Below are 21,942 nucleotides of genomic sequence, written 5' to 3' on the forward strand. Positions count from 1 at the left end.
CTTTTTATGAGCGCTAGGACAGCTACAGCGCAAATAAGCAAGATGGCGGCGTCCAGCACGTTGCGAGCCATGGAGTTGCGAGCGTTCGTTCGACGTTGATACAACGACGCAGTTACAAAGCTGTTATTTTGTTAAAGATAAGTTTATTTTTGCCTGAAATGACCGGGGTGATCGCGTAAGGGTTGCGTGTATTCGTCGCTAACTGCCTACCGGTAAATCAGAGCGTCATGAGCTCACAAGAGGCCAGCTCGTCGCAACCGAAACCCTCGCGCGTCCTGAAGAGCGCCTTAAAAGCCCTGCACTCATCGAGCTCGGACGTTGAAAAGCTGGCGGCGCTTCTCGTCCTAACGAAAGCCGTCGACGCCTCATCGTTAAAGCCCAAAGACAAGCGAAAACTGCTAGATGCCATCGGTGTACCGTTCGTCGTGAGGTTGCTGCAGGAAAAAGAAGATTCATTCCGCGTCTTGGGCGCAGACATTGTTTGCGCTTTCGTCGGCGAAGCCACCCTCTGCGATTCCCTTCTACCAGCCTTGAAGGCGTTCGTGGAAGCGTTGCGAGACCTGGACCCATCCAGCGGCGTCGAGTGCGCCTCCCGGCTGGTCTGTCACTCCCCAGGACGTCGAGCGCTTGTTCAGAGCGGCGTGCTATCCGCGCTGTTCGAGTCTTCTCCGCCCGAGTTGGGTGCCCTTTTAGCCGTAGTAGCGGCTGACCTACCCGACTCAGACTTGGGCGACGGAGATGCTCTACTGGTGGTCGTTCGCCACGGCTTGGGCCAGGCACGGGCGGGGCGCTTGAAAACGGATGCGCGTCGCGGGTTGTTCGCCCTGCTCGCCGCGCTGACAGAACACCGCGGGCCGCACGCGCTCGACGAACCGGCCGTCGCTCTGGCCGCGGTCGAACTGGAGATGCAGCTCTGTGGGGAAGAAGGCGAAGTACCAGACGCCGGACTGGTGGCCAACTGCTGCCTGCTGCTTGAGGCAGCTGTGGATGGTGCCGTTACCGGGGGAGATATGCCTACCGCTGCTATTCGTGTTCCGGCCGTGCTTCTGGCCTTTCTGGAGCAGGTAGGAGCCTTTTTTTGTTTATTTCCAACCTGTGGTTGTGTGCAGAACGAGGAAGCAAAGAACATGCATGCGGGAAGGTGATGTAAAGTGGTGGGTCATGAAAGCTGCTGGTGTCGTGGGCTGGTGGCTATGTGCACAGCCTAGTGTTGTGCTCGTTCAGTCGTCTTTTGTAGCGTGCGCTACCCGAAGCTCAGCAACATGTCAAGACAGTGTGTCACACCCCTTGCGGGCTTGCACAGCCTAGAGCATGGTAACTGTTGTTTGCTAGGTCAGTCGGCCCATTTGGTTTGCGCATGCATCAAGGTTGTGGTAAGGATAGGTTGAACAAACGGACATTTACTGCTCGTCTCCTGGCCAGGCATAAAACAAAAACAGCAATACCAACACACGCACACAACTGACAACACACAAATGAACTATCAAAGGCTAAATCGGAGCTTTTAGTACATCACAAGAATGGAGTCCCCCCACCCCTTGGTGATGGCTTGCATAAAACAAAGGAATGCTGGTGGACCCCATGTATGCTAACTCGGAGACGAGGCCTATCCATTACCCGAACGACATCCTCAAACAAATCCTGCCAAGAAGTTGCACGGTTGCCACGTATGAGTTGAACAAAACAGGCAGTCGAAAACTCAGTAAATCACAAAGCTCAACTTGGAGCTTTAACAAAGATACGGAATATGGGTTGTCCTTCCCAGGGTACAGCTTACCAGAACAAAGGAATACTTGGGACAAACACAAAACATCCTCTCCACGCTGAAGAGAGGGCAGGAAAGAAAGACTGCAACCATGGTACATCCAGATACAGTTAGTTCTCACAACTGCTGCGGGATGAATCATCATTGTGCCGACACCTGTCTGATGCGCTGGCTTCTCCACACTACACACTGGCGTACCGTGCACACGCAGAGTAGCAGTGAGGCAGTTTGTGCTGAATCGTTACAGGGTGAACACCGGAACATGTAGCACTGCTCCTGGGAGCATTGGAGGTGGAGTTCTTGCTGCATCATCTGCTTGAGATCCTCACCATCGTTGCACTCACTGTCCAAGAGTGCGCGATCACTCCGACTGTCATGCCCTAACAAAATGAAACTAGGCCCATTTAGGCAGGCTAACAAACAGGTTCTTTTGTACGGACATTTTTGCTCACAGAGGTTCAGGTGGGGGTGTCGTGCTTTGAACCTACACGTGTACTATGATGCTTGACATAGTGGCGCATTGGCAGTTAATTCAGACTCTCTGGAGGATCTTTATTACGTGCCAGAGTTTGGATACCTGGCTATTTTTACCTTTCATTGCCATAAAAAGCCTTTGCTCACCTAAATTCTTTTATTCCGGGAATCATGTGCTTGGTACTTGGGGGGTCAGTAGTCAGGGCTCTCAATAGTTTTTCATAACCAGCTGTACAAGTGCAGCGTGTCACATATTTTATGGAGTACGGGCACCCTACATGGAGGGCTGGTAGCATTATGAAGGAGTCCCTGCTTATATGTAGATTAACGTGCGCACAGCAAAAGTGCCGCATAATGTTTATGGACTTGCCAGGTGAGGTAGAGTCCAGAAAGTGTTCGAAAGCACCGTGGGTGCTTTATTTTTTATGGGGCTAGGCTCACTACAGACTATCTCGGATGCCTGTACTATCCAACTAATAGGGATAGTATTTCAAGCTCTGGATGGTTTATTGGATGCTCCCCAAGCCAAGCAGCGGAACTCTTTTGTCCGTCTCGGCTAAAAGCTCAGGTCCGAACCTTAGGCCCGGTTCAGACTGTTGTCGCAACTGTCCTAGTATCTTCAAATAATGACATCATTTCATGTTACAGTTAACCAAACTGTGTGAAGTGCCATTTTTTACGTCCATAGCACACGATATGTCTGTTACGTCGGTAGTCTGAACATAGCATTAGGATGTGGAAGACATTATGCACCTATGCCACAAGCCCAAGCCCCAGACATGGTTTTCTTACCTTGATGGCCGCGCTATGCCACAAGCCCAAGCCCCAGACATGGTTTTCTTACCTTGATGGCCTCAGAACACAAAAAGTTCCTGTCATTAGCAGACATCCACACCATTCAAATACAGTCGAACCTCTGTACAACAAAATCGTTATTTCAGATAAAAGCTTGTACCGTGTATAGCATGTCTATTTTTTTGTTTCAGTAGCATTTAAGATTTGAAGAGAACAAAGATTGTTACGTTGCAGATTTCGTTGAGGTTCACCATAATGGGTTCCTTATGTGTTCTTGCATTTCCCGATACCCTCTTAGAGTGAATTGTTGTTCTGATTCTCAAAAACCTTAAATTTTCACACTGGACAAGCTGAAGTTATAGTGCAGAAACTTCACCTTGAAAGCAAACTTAGCGAGTCCGAAAATCTGCGAAAAGGACGCTATGTATAATGCTTTCGGATAGGAAGCAACATCCTTGGAGTATACAGTTCTGTGGGAATTAAGCAGGACACACAATTTGGCAGACTGACTATGCTATGGCTACCAATAGGCATGGTGAGAAACAAGGGCAGTCAGAGAACTCGTAAAGGAGGAAGCTGGAAAAAGTTCACCGTGCCAAATAGTGGGTCTGGATGGCCCAGGTCGAGGCCATTTAGGAGAATCTTCATTCTGCGGTGTACGCTAATCATCATCAGCAGCAGCCTATCTACGCCCACTGCAGGGCAAAGGCCTGTCCCATTAATCTCCAATTACCCCGGTCCTGTTTATTTATCCCCGCAAACTTGTTGATCTCATCGTCCCATCTAACTTTCTGCCACCCCCTGCCATGCTTGCCTTCTCTGGGGATCCACTCTATTACCCTTAATGACCAACAGTTATCTTGCCTGCGTAGTACATGCCCTGTCCACGTCCATCTCTTCTTCTTGATTTCTACTAATATGTCCTTAACACGCGTTTGTTCCCTGACTCGCTCCACTCTCTTCTTGTCCCTTAATGTTATAACACCTATCATCTTCCATTCCATTGCGTGCTGAGTCGTCCTCAATTTGAGTTGAACCCTTCTAGTGAGCCTCCAAGTTTCTGCCCCGTAAGTGAACACCGGTAAGATGCAGCTATCATGCACTTTCTTCTTTAGGGTACACTAATAGACTGATGATAAAGTCAGGCAGGATCCTACTCATTCTGCAGTTCGTATAACCTCCCTATTTTTCCCTGCAGGCGTTTCAGTCTCCGTCCTGGGGCCCCGGTCATGAATCGGTGCTGCCCGTATCCCGCCTGCTGTTTCGATGGTTGGCCGACGACTCGACGTCCATGCGGCCTGAAGTTGCCAAAGTCTTAGCCCCGCTCCTCGACCTTGCCTCTTCCGAAGAAGCCATGCTGCCTCTGGTCGTGCCAGCACTGTGCCACCTGACAGCCGACGACACACTACGGCCGATCGTGCTCCGGTCACCGATCCTACCACGACTTTGCCAGTATCTGACTCGATGGAGTGACTCGTCCGCACAGCAGCTGGAAACCTGCGCTGGCATCTTTCTCAACCTGGCTGTTTTGGACGCGGAAGCGTTGCGCCCGTTTCCAGAGTTTCTGGACTTGTGTGTCGGGAAAGTGGTGGCAAATGAGACGGAATGCCCGGCGCTGTTGAGAGCGAATTTGGCGCTCCTGGGTCTGTTTCTGCTGCGAAACAAGTTGCGGAGCTCGGAACCTGTTCCCGACGCGATTGACGTGCGGGAGTTCGTTGGACGTTGTGCGTCGCTGTTTGCGTCTTTACCTCCTTCTGTGGATGATGCCGCAGAGTGGGAAGAGTTGAGTTCTTTGGGGAAGCAGGTGATTGCAGATCTGGAGCCTGTTGTTCAGAGGACTGTCCCGGGTGCCGTTGTTAACTTCTAATAAAGGTTTTGTGCATTTGCTTCGTAAACGACAGCTTTACGAAGTGAGGAGTGAATCCTCTCTGGCCTCATTCAGAAATTTTACTGATAGAGTATAAATTTCTCATTTGTCTTTGGCACATTTGCTTCAGACGTACTACCCTGTGTTCCGAAGGCGCATGCTCTAAATGATACCTGCCTTGACTTTCTCACATAGTAAATATCTCATGTCAAAGTTTAAAGTGGTCGCATTATTTTCCAGCTGTACTGTTTTAGTGCTTGCGGTGCTAAACAGTCGCATTGGTCTGCTATTTTCCAGCACTCCTTTTGAAGACCTGTCTTTCTCGTTTGAACTGATGCGATACCTCCCACTTGATGTCAACGCTTTGTGTTGCCTACTCACCTGCTCATTATTTCAAGGTGCTGTACCAACTTGATGGAAGCTCACTTAGCAAGTAGAGTCCCGGAAAAAAAAAAAAAAATTCCCGTCTGTCATTTTGTTTCAGTACTTGGTGGCTTGAGTCGCAGCTGTGGCAGCATTTATTCGAAGGCTACGATGTGGAGTGTGTCCCTGCCTACTCTCGACTAACTTATCAGTAGTAATTCAATCAAAGGCAAAGGCAGGTCCAAAGCCCCCTTGCCCCTGCCCACAATTGAATACCGACTTGGTGCTACCACTTAAGCCAACAGCGCTTGGCAGATCTCCACTTTCCATGCTCCGTACCCACTGCACCAATACTTACTCCCCATAAGAAGTACCCTTGGTTCGGCTCTGATCAACCGAATTTCCGCAGCAATTTTCTGCAGTGATGCTCCCTGCCAGCAAAGATATCCGAACCGCTATGGTCAAACCAAATACCCGTCGCAGATCTCGTAGATCTTATGGTATTATACGCATTATGGAATTATGCAGTCCCTCAAAATGGGTGGTCGGGCAGAAGAACAATACTTACAATATTTTATTTCTACACAAATGGGCTGGAGTGTACTGGAAGGGTTGAAGGAACACACTGAGGGGCCGAACACACTGGCCTAGACAGTGTGGGATTAAAATCAGGATTGTCCAGGCCATGTGGTTTCCCAGTCCTTGTCAATGGACGATTTATTTGAGTAAACACAAGCATTCGCGTTGTTCATCTGGCGCCAACGTCACAAACGTGCGTATTCCTCCCCGCATTCGCGTTTTTACTAAACTAAGCGACATGCGACGGATGCCTCGCGTGCTCCGGCCGCTCACGTCGCGTAGCGCTGCGATCGCATTAACCGAAAGTGCGTGGCGGCGTCGCGTCCGCGTCTTCGGAGTCCGGCAGCAGTCTCGCAACCGCTGACCGTAAAAAAGCTATGCTCTAATTTTTTTTTTACCACCTTGTTTTCCGCCCCAAGCATCCAACCGTCCAACCACGGTGCAAACAACCCACTGCCGCTGCTACCGTCACCCTGCGTCCCCACCCAACGCTAATCTGTTCATGCGGCCGCTCCGTTCGGAATTGACATCGGAGATGATGCCGTGGTAATCCGAACGCCCAGCGAGCGCAAAGCTGGGTAAACTCCGCGCCGCGCTTCCCGAAGATGAATCGGTCACGGATGAAGATGTGAGTCAGCCGGGCCCGTGCGTCGAACGCGTGGCGTCTCTAAGCGTCCTGCAGCTACCGGCGGTGTGCGTGTGTGCCGGCGAGATGGCTGCGTGCGAGGTCGGCGGCAAAGACGAGTTGAAGACGCAGTTCACGACCCGGGAAGGCACATACAAGGTTCTCAGCCTGTCCGAGTACTCGCGTCCCAACCGCGTCGGCTACACCAGCACTCAGTCCAACAGCCCTGTCAAGGTGTCCTTCGTGTCGCTGGCCGACGCTGCCGGCACCGAGGATCGCATCTGCTTCAATGTTGGCCGGGAGCTGTACGTCTACATGTACCGCGGCATCAAGAAGGTAACGGAGGGAACTTGTAAGGGACCGGGGCGGGGTAGTCGTTACTTGGTACAAAACACAAGAACGTAACTAAACTAAACTACGGGACTGAGGGGTTACTTGGTACAGAAAAAAACTAAACTAAACTACGGGACTGAGGGAGGGACTTGTCTCCTCCTTTCTTTCTTTTTTTTCGTCTCGTTAAATGCCTTTAGGTTTTACAAGTCCAGAATGTAACCTGAATCTCTTTCGCCTGCTTTTACTTGGCCAGAAGTCAGTTGTGTCGCTGTCTATATCCGTTTCGTTTCATGATGTAATCACTGCATTGCATGAACTATTATTTTAGCTTTGTGGCAGAAGTTTTTAGCTAGAAATTGCAAGTTCTCCGTCAAATCTTTATTGCGACTGCCTTCGAGCAATTCATGCATTGAAGAACAGGTAAAATCAACAAGGAAAGAAAACACATAGACGGCCCACTTGAGGTTAAAATGCATTTGACTAAGTGTATGATGAGGTTAAAGTAGATTTGCACTGCACATTAAATGTCGCGCAATGATTTTTGGGGAACAAGTCTGTCTACATCACTAAACATGACCTACCGTCGGTTCATCATCATTAAAGTATTCTCTGCTTTAACTCTGTTAATTACGTCCATACCACGCATGTGTGCTTAATGAGTGAATTGACGGGTTAGTGACCAATTGCGAAATTCAGCAAGAAAAAAGGACAACCGCAGCAGATGACCATACTGTACTTACCGAATTGACCAATCGCCCACATTTTGGGCGTACTGTAGTGAATTAAATGACAAAGAAAGGTGCACAGCTCTTTCAGCATCAGTGTAAAAAAAAAATTCGTTTTTGTATCGCTGCCACAAACGCCAGGCATGGAGTGTATAACCATTAACCTCTAACCTGCTCTGTGGTTCAACACCGATTCATCGTAAAATTAGCGTCAATCATTGCAGGTTTGTATCGTGCACACAGAGCTTTTTTCTTCAGTTATCAAACCGCAGGTATGCTGTAGTTCACCCCTTCTCTCGTCATATTTTCAGGCACTGTTTATGATTAATCCCTTGCTCACACTGCATGCATAGAGCTGAAGGGCCCTTGCTATTTGGTAATGTCCCCTAACCCGTGCAATTTGGTGTGCTTACATTCGAATCAAGAACCCGTGTCTGAGGCAGTTGACTCATTGCGAGGTTGTTTATGCCCCTGTCACACGTTCACTTTCAATCCAAATTGAAGTAAAGCGTGCAACGCAATGCCGCTGTTACACGGCACATTTCGATCCCGATTGAGAAGTTGCACCGGTTGCGCTCACGTACGCCAGATGGCACCAAAAATGGACTTCACGGCCGGCGTAGGTGTACGTAACTATATAAATGTTCCCGCATTCTTATTTGGGTCAAGTTATTTGACACAATTTCTGGCGTTAGTTGAAATTGTCAACTTCTGTGCCATTAGACAGTGGGGACGAGAGTATCACCGCTTTCGTACGATTACGCTTGGAAACCTCAATCGCGCTTGGGAAACCAGGGTTGAGTTCGAGCACGATCGGGCTCGATCGCAATTGAAACTGCCGTGTAGCAGCGCGCGATCCGGATTGAGCTCAATGCGGATCAACTCGATCGCGGTTGAAAGTGCCCGTATGACAGGGGTATTACTGAACCTGTTGTTTGTTAATGGAGTAAGAAACAAGAACGCTCGTCGGTTCTTCACGACAACTGTGCACACGTTAAAGATCCCTAGGCGGGTTAAATTAATCCAAAGCCAGTAAATATGACACACCTCATAGCGCATGTGTAGTAGCTTTGATGAGTGAAAACCACAACTTGAATTTGCGTCAGCACGACTAACTCTCTCTTCTCCCCTGTTCAGGCGGCCGACTTGAGCAAGCCAGTGGACAAGCGCGTCTACAAGGGCACCTACCCGACCTGCCACGACTTCCACCCGGCCACCACGGCTGAGGGTGGGCTCCTCCTGCTGGTGGGCTTCTCCGCGGGGCAAGTCCAACTCATCGACCCCGTCAAGAAGGAGCTCAGCCGTCTGTACAACGACGAGCGCTTCATCGACAAGACGCGTGTCACCTGCCTCAAGTGGCTGCCCAACTCGAGCAGCCTGTTCCTGGTCTCGCACGCCAGCGGCCAGCTCTACGTCTACAAGGAGGACCTCCCCTGTGGCTCGACGCCGCCCCACTACCAGCTCTTCAAGCAGGGCGACGGCTTCAGCGTCTTCACCTGCAAAACCAAGAGCACCCGCAACCCGCTCTACCGCTGGGTCATCGGCGACGGCGTGCTCCACGAGTTCGCCTTCTCCCCCTGCGCCCGCTACCTGGCCACCGTGAGCCAAGACGGCTTCCTGCGCGTCTTCTGCTACGACACCATGGACCTCGTCGGGCTCGTACGGAGCTACTTCGGCGGACTACTCTGCGTTTGCTGGAGCCCCGACGGCAAGTACGTCGTCGCCGGAGGCGAGGACGACTTGGTGACGGTGTGGAGCTTCCACGACAAGCGGGTGGTCGCGCGCGGTCAGGGACACCGGTCGTGGGTGCAGGGCGTGGCCTTCGACGCATGCCTCGAGGGCAGCGGACACGCGTCGGGGGACTGCCCGCCGGTGGACACGTCGTACCGGTTCGGGTCTGTCGGCCAGGACACCCAGCTGTGCCTCTGGGACCTGACGGAGGATGTGCTGAAACAGCCGCGGGCGCCGCGCGCGTCTTTGCTGCTGGCCGGCGGGAATAGCCCGAACGCGGCAGGAGCTCAACAACCGCAGGCTCCTCAGCAGCAGACGACGCAGCAGACAAAACAGCAGGCGACGCAGACGACGCGCAGCGCCAACGCGGCTACGGTCGGCTCGGCACACCAGAAGCTGGTGGGAAGTCCGGCTTGTCCACGGCTTGATGAAGTGCCCATGTTGGAGCCGCATATCTGCAAGAAAGTGGCGCCTGAGCGGCTGACGGCGCTGGTCTTTCGCGAGGACTGTCTCGTGACGGCCTGTCAGGAAGGTTATGTCTGCACCTGGGCGAGGCCTGGGAGGGCGTCCACCGTCGTATGACTCTCGGTGCTGCTTGGTGGTGCGCGTCCAATAAAAATTGCTTGGCTTGGCTTGTGGATTGAGGCAACCCTTCTTTGGACTGCCTAGCTGCCACTACAGTTGAACCCCTTTATAAGAGACACATACGGGGGAGCAGTTTCTATCTCTTGTTGAGAGGTCTCTTATTGGCAGGGAACCATGTTTTCATATACTGGTCAACCCCTACTTTAATGTGAGCAATGTATGACTGAAATAAGCTCAAAAGAACGGTACAGCATGTTGAAAAAGGTTTATTATAATTTGTTTTGCCCCCAGAATATATGAAATAGTTATGACTCTTTGTTCGCTTCATGACTGTATTTATACTGTTTTTTACAACAGCTTCTACAAGCTTTCTCTTCTTTCACTGTCTGCAGAAGATAAAGAATCTTAGATGTTGAGTCCACAAGCCTGCTGAATAGCCAGAGTCCACACTTTCTTCCGCTGTGTTCTGTGGCTGTTCAGGAGGCTTGCAGGATTCAACATCTGCAATGTTTCTTGATTGGGAGCTACGTGATTTGGAGAGCCTACTGCACACTCCCGGTATTCTTGGCTTGCGCAGACGCCCGCATGCGTAGTCGCGCTTGTACGCATGGCAGTAAGCTTTAACCACTTCTATACATTGCATTTCCAGTGGCAGAGCTTCTTGTCATCGTTTCGTAGCTGACTGAACCACTGTGTGTTTGCTGAAGTTATAATAAATAGCGACTGCGGGTGTCTGTCGTCCCCTTTGATTAGTGACTGGTGGAACTGCATCTAAAGCTAAAAATGTCTCTTGCAAGCGAGCACTAAAATCCAAGGATAACTTGTACTTTATAACCAGCTATCTTTTACATCCAATGTCTGTTATCAAAGAGGTCAATTTACTAGGAAAGATAGGGCGGCCATCCATCTGGGTGTATAGTGTCTCATACCCGATTGTCTCTTACATCCATGCCTCTTATAACAAGGTTCAGCTGTAGTCAGAAAATTCTGTTACAATCAAGCGTGTTCTAAGATAGCAGTGCAGTTGATTGATTGATTGTGGGGTTTAACGCGCCAACGCAGGCGATGAGGCGCGCCGTAGTGGAGGGCTCCGGATTAATTTTGACCACCTGGGGATCTTTATCGTGCGCCGAAATCTCGTACACACGAGCGTTTTTGCTTTTCGCCTCCATCAGAAAAGCGACCGCCGTGGCCGGGAATCGAACCCGCGACCTCGGGCTCAGCAGCGCAACGCCTTAGCCACTGAGCCACCGCGGCGGGTAGCAGTGCAGTCTTTGCAAGCTATGCTATAGAAATGATCTTATGAAGCATAGGCTTACAATCAAGCGTTGTGTTCCTTGGAAGGCACAGATGAAACGACTTCAGTGCGACTGCATGTCGGGTGCCTGACCAGCCTGCCTGGAGCCTCGTGAGGCATTGATGCTGACACCACACGTTCGCAAGAAAGTGGCACTAAGGGAACAGGAGGCATTACTTCCCATGCTTTTTTATTTGTCTCTAATGCTAGCAACGCCTCAAGTTTTCTCGCTACAGATATAAAAAGTGGGCCCTGCTCTTTTCGGAGTGGAAATTTGTCACATCCAGTTGCCCTTCTCCTCCGCATATATGTGAACCGCAGTTAATACAGCCAGGCGTTATCTGAGCTAGTTGTGGGGTTATGTACACAGCTGAAACTTGCCTAAAGCACATAAAACCACTGTTCGTGAAATAAGAGCTAAAACGAAACCAAAATGGGCGAAACCACCCTAATTGTAAAAAAAATTAATGTTGTCACAGCCAGCTCTGTCAACCCTTTGCTGGCCTATATGAACAACCAAAACTAACATGAAGGAGTCAAAACCAGCCAACTAAAAATACTGTGAATTAAAACCCACCCAGCACAACACCACAGTCACAAAAAAAAAACTTGGAACAAAAGTTGCTTGAAAGGAACAAAACCACTAAAACCTACAAAAATAGTAGCTAAACACGAGCTGAGAGAAGTAAAGCTACCTGAAATCTCATTTATGGTGCACAAAAGTGTCGTAGCAGATTATACGCTCGATGAAAAATATTCTCGTTGAGGTGTAAGACAAATTTTAAAAATACAACCGGTGTTTTTATGGGGTGAAAACCCAGCTTGCTATCCATAAGCAATATTTACACCACGACGCCAGCTTGTCCAGTTCAGTCAAACTAAGTTTTAGGAGGCAAGTGTTCAAACGTGCCCCTTAATGACACAGTGTGTCACTGCTCTCTAGGAAAGCCTATACGTTACCCCTTTGCCATTGTATTCAATGTCTTCCCTGTATTACCACCCCGTATCGCCTTATTTTTCGTATTGCTGGCACTAGCAACACAAGAACATCCATGTGTGTGGCACTTGGTTTGCTCCAAACTTGCAAAAGGTAAGTGTATTCCAAGCACACCCTATGTTCTAATTCTGACTTCAGAATTGGGAACTCTCGCTTAAAAGTTGTGTATCTTTGTCCACTCTACACAACCAAGCCACTTGACGCCATGCCCGATATCACTCTGTAGACAACCAATACATTGTGTGCAAATTTGGCCTGAAATGGGTGTTGCTGCTGAACCTTTGCAAGTCTGTTGCGGTGTGCATTAGTTCAAGGAACGTGTTGTAGGGAAGAACGTAATAAAGACAAAAAGGGGACAATATAAGCATTTCATCGTCGTCTTTTATTCTGTGTAAGTGTTTCCTTCAAGGCGGTCTCCTACAAACTAGCCAAACTCTCTCTGTCATCCGCTCAGAAGGCGACTAAGGAACTTTTACGCTTTCTACGGGCGACGAACTTAAACACCAGACTATAGACTGAACGCCTTCAGTGTCAATTAGGGTCAGTGCTTGAGCGCTGGACATATGTGTCTACTCCAAATTCTCTTCATTCTTTCTTTTCTCTTTTTTGCCTCTTTTTCCCTTTCCCACTTTCAGGATAGCAAATTAGCCTCTAGCCAGGTTAACTTTCCTGCCTTCCTTCTACACCCTTCCTTCCTTCCTTCCACTTTTATCAAAGAGACGCGGGTTCGATTCCCGGCCGCTTTTCTGATGGAGGCGAGAAGCACAAACGCCTGTGTGTTCGAGAAAATCAATCCAGAAACCTCCGCTGTGGCGCACCTCATGACCTGCATAGTTTCGGCGTGTTAAACCCCATTATCTGTCTACCTTTTACCAAAACAGTTGGTCTAGCCTTGCACAACTGCAGGCACCTCTACCCGCTTTCGCCTTTAAAGCAGCCATGAAGAGAAAATACAACTTCGTTTAATTTGAAAGAACTAGGATTCAGTATCTCACTCAGCTCCATTACAGCCACAAAAGATGCTTTTTTAACAAAAAAAAAGCAAGTAAAAACTTTCAAATTTTGCGCCACAGTGACGTGTTATGAGCAAGAATGACGTCATACGGGCCAACAATAAAACACAATTTTCAGTGAGTTAACTGCATGTTAGCATTCAAGTGATGCGGTCAAATGGAACTAGAGGCCCCATTAAAGACGTCCAGTCATGTCTCGTCGCCACAGGTCAGGTGAGTTAGGCGGCCGCCAATCGAACAAACAAGGTTCCGTGATGTCATAGAAAAGTTGCGGGAAATCGGCTAGGGGGTCGCAACTGCTTCACACGTTTTCTTTAGTATCTCCGTTATTTGTTCGAAGATTGCGGTGGTATTGGTATCATTGTTATCGGGACTAAGCACTCTTTCTAATAAACCCCACTTGCATTTTGTCTCCATGGCTCCTTTAAATTTGCACTGACCAGAGGTGCAGGGCTCACGGTACTAGTGACCTGCCAATATGTTAACAACGGTTAAGTGTACTGTGAAAAAGGGGGGGAGAAAGAAACCAATAGTGTCTTTTTGAATACATCTCGAAATGTTCCCGCAGAAGATGGAGGGTGGGGGTATTGGTGTATCTGGTGAGAGTTGTACAGCTAGGAAAGACGAAGGGAGGCAAAAAAAAAAAAGAAAAATGAAGGAAGCTCACACTAACGTGTAAGACTTGAAGGTAGCGAAGCTGTACGCAAACCTTCACGGCCATCACGAAGGTTCGAGTTCATGATTGCAGCCTGGAAAAAGTTTTGAAAAAAAATTGCAGCCGATTTGCTTCTTCTTCGCTGCCGCAATGACCTTTACTCCGTCGATGTTGCTATGCATGCGAGCTTCTTTCATTTTTTTTGGAAATGATATTCATTGGGAATCGCCTTAGAGGGGCGTACACTATGGCGTCTCTTCCTCATTCCAAGCAAGTGTTGATTACAGCAAACGCTGGAATTTTTCTGTTTGGCCAGTCTTGCCCAATCTCCGCAAATGTGTATGCCAAACGTACACCTGGGATGCTCGGTGGTCCACGCAAGGCATGCACGCACGAGTGCTCATAATTTTCTTGTTTTTTTTTAAATGCCAGGTGGTCGCCGCGAAGCCCGTTCTCAGGGTTGTGCACTTGGCATTTTTTTGGTATTTTTAAGTGCGGAAATGTAAAAATTACAATATGCTAAACAACTTTGCTGTTAAAAAAAAGATTTAACAGCAGCCTTCCCAGTGCGACAACAGAAAAGAAGTGAAATTCAAAATTGTCAGCGCCAAGAGGCTGGGGGAAACTTGGCCCAGAAGCTTTAAACCTAAAGAAACGTTTACTGTCTACCTGGGAGTATACTGATCTTGAAAATTGTGCATATATTGATAAGTGATCTGCTAGAAATGTGTATGCAAGTGACGAGACATATCAGCTTGAGGTCTGAGTCGTGTCTAACGACTCAGACCTCAAGCGATTTTGGCAAGTACGGCATGATAGTAGCACACATACTGGGACGTTCACTTTGACGCTCATAGAGCTCGTGGCTTGGCCCTGAGTGAACTTCGGAAGTTTTTGTCCGCACACATGACAATCCTATAGCCATGAACAGCTTTGTGGTAGTGTAAATGGTATGGGATAGCTAAGGTTATGGATTTTCAAGGTGCAGGACAGTGTGTGGCCTTTCACCTTTCTCTTGCTTACTAGTACAGATTTCTTCCAACGCATAGCTGACGGAGTTCTGATTGTGCAACTAGTTTGCTTGCAACCAAATGAATTGACCAGTTGTTTTGACCGAGCGTCAAGAATAGCACTGCTGTGATTGTAGGCGATATGTTCGGAAGGCGTCTTTATGAGTACAGCCCCGAACTACCAAAGAACGGAACTCCTCTGATACAATCGTGGAGTCTGTCAAGGAGTCGTGTGATGGGTTTGCCTTGTAAAATACTACTGTCAGGTGCATGGCAGAGTAGCAGAACAACTGGAGATGTTAAGGGCACGCTTGTTCCACATACTTGGTTGTATAAAGCCTTTGGAATTACTGAAAAAAAGAAACAAAACAAAAAACAAATTTGTAGACGCAAGCGCACAGTTTGACCAGACTTGGCATATGTGATTGCATTTGGTGCTTTTTGGTCATGGTGTCTTCATGCCAGAAAGAAACCAATATCGTAGCGATTTCAGGTATACAGTATTTAGGTTGTCATGCAAGTTAAGAGAAGATATAACACTTGAGTGAGTAAAAATTAAGAGGGCCTGTCCACTGCTATGCACGAGTGAAATGCAGGTGGCTTGCAAGTACAAAGTCATTCACAAAACGTTCTAACAGTTAGAGGCAGCGTCTTGCCACACTGTGCGGTCATCGCTCAAAAGTAGCAAGTGTAGTTTGCAAGAGAGAGAGAAAGAAAGAAAACTTTATTTTGGTTAGTGCCTTTCAGGCCGCACTTGTAGCCGGTGGCATTGGCTGGTCCGCTGGTGGGCAGATCCGGCAGGAGAGGTGATAGTGTGTGTTGATGTCATTAAATGTGGCCAGGAGATCCCTCACATACTGCTCCCCGTGATAGGGATGGAGATTAGGCCCTGCCCGGATTGTGAGCCCTCAGCTGTGTTCGTGGGCCGTCCCTCGTTTTCTAGAATTCTAATTTTCTAGAATTCTGAGTGTCACTCGTAAAAACTGGCCAAAGTCGAAATTTTTAATTGCTGTCTTGGAATCAGATATTACAGTTGAACCCCTTTATAAGAGACACGTACCGGGGAGCAGTTTCTGTCTCTTATACGAGATGTCTCTTATAAGCAGGGAACCATGTTTTCACTTACTAATAAAACCCTAGTTCAATGTGGGCACCGTATGACTAAAATAAGCTCAAAGGAACGCTACAGCACGTTGCGAAAGATTCCTTCTAATTTATGTTTGGCCCCCAGAATTTATGAAACAGTTCTGAATCTGTTTGCTTCATAACTGTAGTTACATTGTTTTTTACAACCGATTCTACAAGCTTTTTTTCCTTTCTCTGTTTGTGGAAGATGAATCATAGATGTTGAGTTCACAAGCCTGATGAATAGCCAGAGTGCACAGCTTCTTCCGCTGTGTGCTCAGGCTATTCATTACGCTTGCAGGACTCAACACCTGCGATGCTTCTTGATTGGGAGTTACGCGAGTGGGAGAGCCCGCATGTGCGGTCGCGCTCCAATGGATGGCAGTAAGCTTCAAACACTTCTGTAAGTTGCATTTCCATTAGCAGGGCTGCCCATCGTCATACTTTCATAGCTGACTGAACCACTGTGTGTTTTCTGAAGTTATAATAAATAGCGACTGCAGGCGTCTGTCGTCCACCTGTGTTTCCACAATGGAAGCAACTGCAGTTAGTGACTGGCACTGCATCTGAAGTTAGAATGTCTGTTACAAGCGAGATTATTGATTAAAGTTCAAGGATGACTTGTCCCTTATAACCAACTGTCTTCTACATCCGATGTCTGTTATAAAAGAGGTCAAAGAGGTAAAGAACTGCAATGGGAAAGATAGGGCAGCCAACCATAATAGTGTCCCTTATACTTAATTGTCTCTTACATCCATGTCTCTTATAACGACGTTCAACTGTATTGTACTGTCTGTTTTCTGGGTGGCTCATATTGTTGCCAAGTTCAGAGGCCCGTTAGTGACTGCGTGTGCATCGCAGTGCCCGTATTCTTCTGCACATGGGTCTTTGGGACGAAAAAGTGCCCAAAAAAGCATCTTTTTAGGTAGCACTTTTCTCTTGATTTGCACAGCTTTTTCCTCTGAAAATTCCACACGTGGAATAGTACCAGATACTCATAAAAGCCATAGAGGCCAGATTTAAAAAAAAATAACAATTTTCCCATAATTCCCACTTTTTCGCAATGAGTGGTATCCCAGTGATACAAAATTCTCGAGAGGTACGTCCCAGCATGTAGCGCAGCTAGGAAGATCATTTCTTTTGCACTGTGAAGCTGAAAGTTTAAACCATGTGATATGGGAAGCAGATTTTGCTTTTTATGTGTCAGTATAAATGTATAATTAGCATTATTTTTAATTGCTCAGCAAGAGTATGTTCAAACCTAGAAGTTAGAATTGATGTAAACATGCATATGATTACTAAACAAAAGAAAATGCCTCCCATATTTCCTTCTACACAACTTCTGGTATCTATTCATGCCTCGCTGGTAGTCTTTTGTTGAATAGTTTTTTTTTTTCAACAATATGGGAAAATTTTTAATTAACTCTGAAACTAGTTACCTCACATCAACACTAACTAGATATTTGGAATCAGTTAGAAAAACTGAACAAGCCCAGGAAGTTTCGTCAAAATTGGTTGGAAAGCAAAAAAAAAGTTTCTAAGACCAGTGTGCCCCCTCAAATGCTTTTAATGGTTGTGTTGCAGTGTGCACTAAAGAACTGCAATCGTTTCACCTGCTACGACATCGGAAAATGTATGGTGCCAAAGTGACCCATTATCAAATTGCAAAGCCTCATTGTTCTTAGAAGTTACCTTTCAAGTGCAGGATTGAAAATTCACCCAATTACTGCTTGCTATCTGTGATGTGTGTCCATTTTGAGACTCCAAAACATGCGGACTTTCTTCTTCTGTAGTAGAGGGTTTAAAGACTTCATTGAGAAAAATGATACCACTTTGCATTATGGAATAGCAGCTTTGCTTGCTTACGACGGTAGTGCCGCTTCCAAAAAATACCATTGGGGGGGGGGGGGATTTACTAAGGTCCCCCCCTGTTCCGGGAACCCTAAAAAAACGTAAGCAAAATCCTACCGAACTCACGTTTTTGAAGCCACATATTTTCTGTATTTTAAATTTGATCCGCAGATTTAGGGCGCACATTTTGCTTTTATCTAGAGCTGTTACTTGGCTTTCAACCTGGCCGTGACCTACTTACGATGAGGATCCGTGATCATTAGGCACGGTAATCAAAGCTGCCGAATCGCCAATCTTTTCACGAGTAGACATTCCGACTGGTCAAATTAATATGCATTATGTTAGTACGCTTAATTCACCGTATGAACTGCCAGAGCGTTATCTCTTCCCTACCGTCTCAGTAAGGCAGGCTTTGTAACGTTACTTCGGCGCTGTGCAGTGAAGCCACGTCAGCTTCGGTACAGGGCGCGCCGCATGTTTGCAATGCTGTACTTGAGCATTGTGCGCGCACATTTTCCGTATAGTCCCGAACTAACCTTAATTACAGCATAAATTTAGCACCCGCTACAGCTTGCGCATGCAGGGATTTCGTTGTACTAACTCCGCAAATCGGCGTGCAAAGCAGGCAAATGCTTACACACGATCGCCCCCCCCCCCCCCCCCCCCCCCCCCCCCCCCCCCCCCCCCCCCCATTTCACACAGGAAGCACAAGTGACTCAGCAAATGAAAATTTATTTTAACACAACAGTACTTTATATAAACACAAGCATGAAAACGACACTAGGAACACAGGTGACGTGAAAGTTCAGTGACGGTGGGCAAATGTACAAGTGACTTTTTTTCACACGACCACACTAGCTGACCAGCAGCTTAGTCGACCTCCTCCATCCTCGACGCGTCTTCGTCGTCACCCTCCAGGGGCGGCATCTCTTCCGCCGCCGCGGCAGCAGCCGACGTGTTGTCCCCAGCCCCAGCAACCTCGTCCTCGTCGATCCCCAGGCCCAGCTTGATCATGCGGTAGATGCGGTCGGCGTGGAGCTGCGGGTCCTCCAGCGCGAAGCCCGAGCAAAGCAGCGCCGTCTCGAACAGCAGCATGACCAGGTCCTTAACCGCCTTGTCGTTGCGGTCGGCGTCGGCCTTCTGCCTCAGGGTGTCCATGACAGGGTGGTCGGGGTTCACCTCCAGGTGCTTCTTGGCCGCCATGTAGCCCATCGTGCTCGAGTCCCGAAGCGCCTGCGCCTTCATGATACGCTCCATGTTGGCCGTCCAGCCATACTGCGACGTGACGATGCAGCAGGGCGACTTGACCAGACGGTTGGACACGATGACCTTCTCAACCTTCTTGTCGAGGATGTCCTTCATGACCTTGCAGAGGTTCTCGTACTTGGCCTTGTTCTCCTCCTGGCGCTTCTTCTCGGCCTCGTCCTCGGGCAGCTCGAGCCCCTCCTTGGTGACCGAGACGAGAGTCTTGCCGTCGTACTCCTGCAGCTGCTGGACGCAGTACTCGTCGATGGGCTCGATCATGTAGATGACCTCGAGGCCCCGCTCGCGGACGCGCTCGACGAAGGCGGAGTTGGCGACCTGGTCCTTGGACTCGCCGGTGATGAAGTAGATGTGCTTCTGGTTCTCCTTCATCCGAGACGCGTAGTCCTTCAGCGAGCACATCTCATCGCCGGAGGCCGAAGTGTAGTACCGGAGGAACTCTGCGAGCTTCTTGCGGTTCTGGGAGTCTTCGTGGATACCCAGCTGCAAATAAAGCAAAGGGTATTCATGAGCCAACATGCCAAAGAAGAACATAGGATGGGGCTAGTTGGTACTGCTCCATAATGAATTGCACTGGGTATACCATGACTATGGGGACTGACTAAACGCTTTATCCTAGTTCATCGCCCAATTTGTCATACACAGCGCAATTTGATGCGAAGAGCATGCAAGGGCACAAATTTAAGTTCAACTACATGGGCGAGACTTTAATGCAGAAATGTTTTTAGAACGGGCTTTAGAGCCAGAAATAGTGTGAGCTATGGTACTACAGGAAATTCAGTAGAAATACAAGCAGAAATTACTCTTATGTCGTGCATTACAACGCGAATTTACAATGAATGTAGCACACAATGATATGTAGGGCGTGTACGATTGACCACGCCAATTGGGCATACAGAGAGAGGCCCTGACGAGATCAGAGATTTCGCCCGGGGTTAATATCCTTCCGTTAATGCACCACCGCAGACATCACCGCGACCGTCACCGGAGCCCCACAGGGAGGCCCAATGCCAGCGCTTGTACGCGGCGCGTTTTGTGCGGGAAGGGATTATACTACGATACGAAGAGCGGGTCAGATTCAAAAACGCTTACCTTAATGTTCTTGCTGAACTGCTCGTAGAACTTCTTGTACATGTCGCGGTCCTCGGCGACGCTGTCGAAGAGCTCGAGACACTTCTTGACCAGGTTCTTGCGGATCACCTTCAGGATCTTGTTCTGCTGCAGCATCTCACGGGAGATGTTCAGGGGGAGATCCTCAGAGTCGACGACGCCCTTGATGAAGTTGAGGTACTCGGGAATGAGGTCCTCGCAGTTGTCCGTGATGAACACGCGGCGGACGTACAGCTTGATGTTATTCTTCTGCTTGCGGTTCTCGAACAGGTCGAAGGGAGCGCGCTTGGGAACGAAGAGGAGAGCGCGGAATTCGAGCTGGCCTTCGACGGAGAAGTGCTTGACGGCCAAGTGGTCCTCCCAGTCGTTGGTGAGCGACTTGTAGAACTCGCCGTACTCCTCCTGCGAGATGTCGTCCGGGTTGCGCATCCAGATGGGCTTGGTCTTGTTCAGCTCCTCGTCCTCCGAGTACTTCTCCTTGATCTTTTTCTTCTTTTTCTTGTCCTTGTCGGCCGACTCGTCGTCATCCTCGACGTCCTCGATCTTGGGCTTGCCCTCCTCGTCGGCCTTCTCGGCGTCAGCCTCTGGCTTGTCGGCCTCCTTCTCCTCCTCCTCTTCGTCGTCGGAGACTTCCTTCTCGCGTTCCTTCTGGACGAGCAGCTTGATCGGGTATCCGATGAACTGAGAGTGCTTCTTCACGACATCCTTGATGCGCCGCTCCTCCAGGTACTCCGTCTGATCTTCCTTGAGGTGGAGGACGATCTTGGTGCCGCGCCCGAGCGGCTCGGTGTTGTCGGTGCGGATGGTGAATGAGCCGCCGGCCGACGACTCCCACGTGTACTGCTCATCATCGTTGTGCTTCGAGGTGACGGTAACCTTGTCGGCGACCAGGTAGGCAGAGTAGAAGCCCACACCGAACTGACCGATCATGCTGATGTCCGCGCCGGCCTGCAGCGCCTCCATGAACGCCTTGGTGCCGGACTTGGCGATGGTACCGAGGTTGTTGATCAGATCGGCCTTGGTCATGCCGATTCCGGTGTCGATCAGCGTCAGGGTGCGGTCGTCGCGGTTGGGGATGATCTTGATGAAGAGCTCCTTCTGAGCGTCGAGCTTGCTGGGCTCGGTGAGAGACTCGTAGCGGATTTTGTCCAGGGCGTCCGACGAGTTGGAGATCAGCTCCCGAAGGAAGATCTCTTTGTTGGAGTAGAATGTGTTGATGATCAAGCTCATCAACTGAGCGATCTCCGCCTGGAAGGCGAAGGTCTCCACCTCCCCGGACTCCTCCATGCGGTTTTCCTCGGGCATCTGCGAAAAAAAGCGAGAAAAAGGAGCGGTTCGGTCAGAAAATGCAGTCACAACTATCACACACGTCACGAGAGTCAGATGCCGGCGATAAATGCGAGCTCAAATCTAGATTAAGCCAACTGCGCAACGCAAAAAGAGCGGCACCTACTTTCAAATGTCACTCAGTCCGTAGCTTCCACGGCAACGAGCGAAGCAATGAGTGGCCCACGAGGTGATCGCTGACTTTTAAAGAGGCCGCAGAATGTTCTCGGCGCCGTTCTTAAGCGTGTCACTGCGCACTTCCGGTACGAGAAACCAGAAGCGTAGGAGATAAATTTACAAATTACTTTAGTCCACTTTTAGTGCACTTAAATAAAGCCATAAAAGGATAAATATTGCACTTTGTGTGTTTGAAACTTAATTAGAAAAACGAAAGCAAACCTACTTTGAGAACTCTTTACCGGAAACAGTAATATTTGAGTGAAAAGGCAGAAT

The 21,942-nt window shown here is 48.8% G+C and overlaps 3 protein-coding genes across 3 annotated transcripts; 2 read left to right on the top strand and 1 right to left on the bottom strand.

The window, feature by feature from the left end:
• Window positions 1-43: 43 nt before the first annotated feature.
• Window positions 44-4,929, top strand: LOC144142890 (neurochondrin-like). Its single transcript, XM_077674719.1, has 2 exons — window positions 44-1,064; window positions 4,233-4,929. Exons 1-2 carry the CDS (start codon window positions 228-230, stop codon window positions 4,899-4,901), a joined length of 1,506 nt encoding a protein of 501 aa, XP_077530845.1. The 5' UTR covers window positions 44-227; the 3' UTR covers window positions 4,902-4,929.
• A 1,208-nt stretch (window positions 4,930-6,137) lies between these two features.
• On the top strand, window positions 6,138-9,897 carry LOC144142891 (WD repeat-containing protein 20-like). The gene is made up of 2 exons (XM_077674720.1): window positions 6,138-6,804; window positions 8,664-9,897. Exons 1-2 carry the CDS (start codon window positions 6,556-6,558, stop codon window positions 9,837-9,839), a joined length of 1,425 nt encoding a protein of 474 aa, XP_077530846.1. The 5' UTR covers window positions 6,138-6,555; the 3' UTR covers window positions 9,840-9,897.
• An 8,605-nt stretch (window positions 9,898-18,502) lies between these two features.
• Window positions 18,503-21,735, bottom strand: LOC144142892 (heat shock protein HSP 90-alpha-like). The gene is made up of 3 exons (XM_077674721.1): window positions 21,617-21,735; window positions 20,146-21,468; window positions 18,503-19,536 (listed from the first exon to the last, which is right to left on the bottom strand). The coding sequence occupies exons 2-3, from the start codon at window positions 21,466-21,468 to the stop codon at window positions 18,661-18,663; spliced, it is 2,199 nt and encodes a 732-aa protein (XP_077530847.1). The 5' UTR covers window positions 21,617-21,735; the 3' UTR covers window positions 18,503-18,660.
• Window positions 21,736-21,942: the final 207 nt, after the last annotated feature.

This window comes from Haemaphysalis longicornis, unplaced genomic scaffold (assembly GCF_048455015.1).
Source record: "Haemaphysalis longicornis isolate Haplotype H1 unplaced genomic scaffold, Haemaphysalis longicornis Haplotype H1 scaffold_6, whole genome shotgun sequence".
Lineage (NCBI taxonomy): Eukaryota > Metazoa > Arthropoda > Arachnida > Ixodida > Ixodidae > Haemaphysalis > Haemaphysalis longicornis.

Bases quoted from the DNA above. Each gene is read 5' to 3' on its own strand.
- LOC144142890 (XM_077674719.1), top strand. From the start codon at position 228: ATGAGCTCACAAGAGGCCAGCTCGTCGCAACCGAAACCCTCGCGCGTC. The intron at 1,065-4,232 runs GTAGGAGCCTTT...TTTTCCCTGCAG, and splicing joins TTCTGGCCTTTCTGGAGCAG to GCGTTTCAGTCTCCGTCCTG.
- LOC144142891 (XM_077674720.1), top strand. From the start codon at position 6,556: ATGGCTGCGTGCGAGGTCGGCGGCAAAGACGAGTTGAAGACGCAGTTC. The intron at 6,805-8,663 runs GTAACGGAGGGA...TCCCCTGTTCAG, and splicing joins TGTACCGCGGCATCAAGAAG to GCGGCCGACTTGAGCAAGCC.
- LOC144142892 (XM_077674721.1), bottom strand. From the start codon at position 21,468: ATGCCCGAGGAAAACCGCATGGAGGAGTCCGGGGAGGTGGAGACCTTC. The intron at 19,537-20,145 runs GTAAGCGTTTTT...CTTTATTTGCAG, and splicing joins AGTTCAGCAAGAACATTAAG to CTGGGTATCCACGAAGACTC.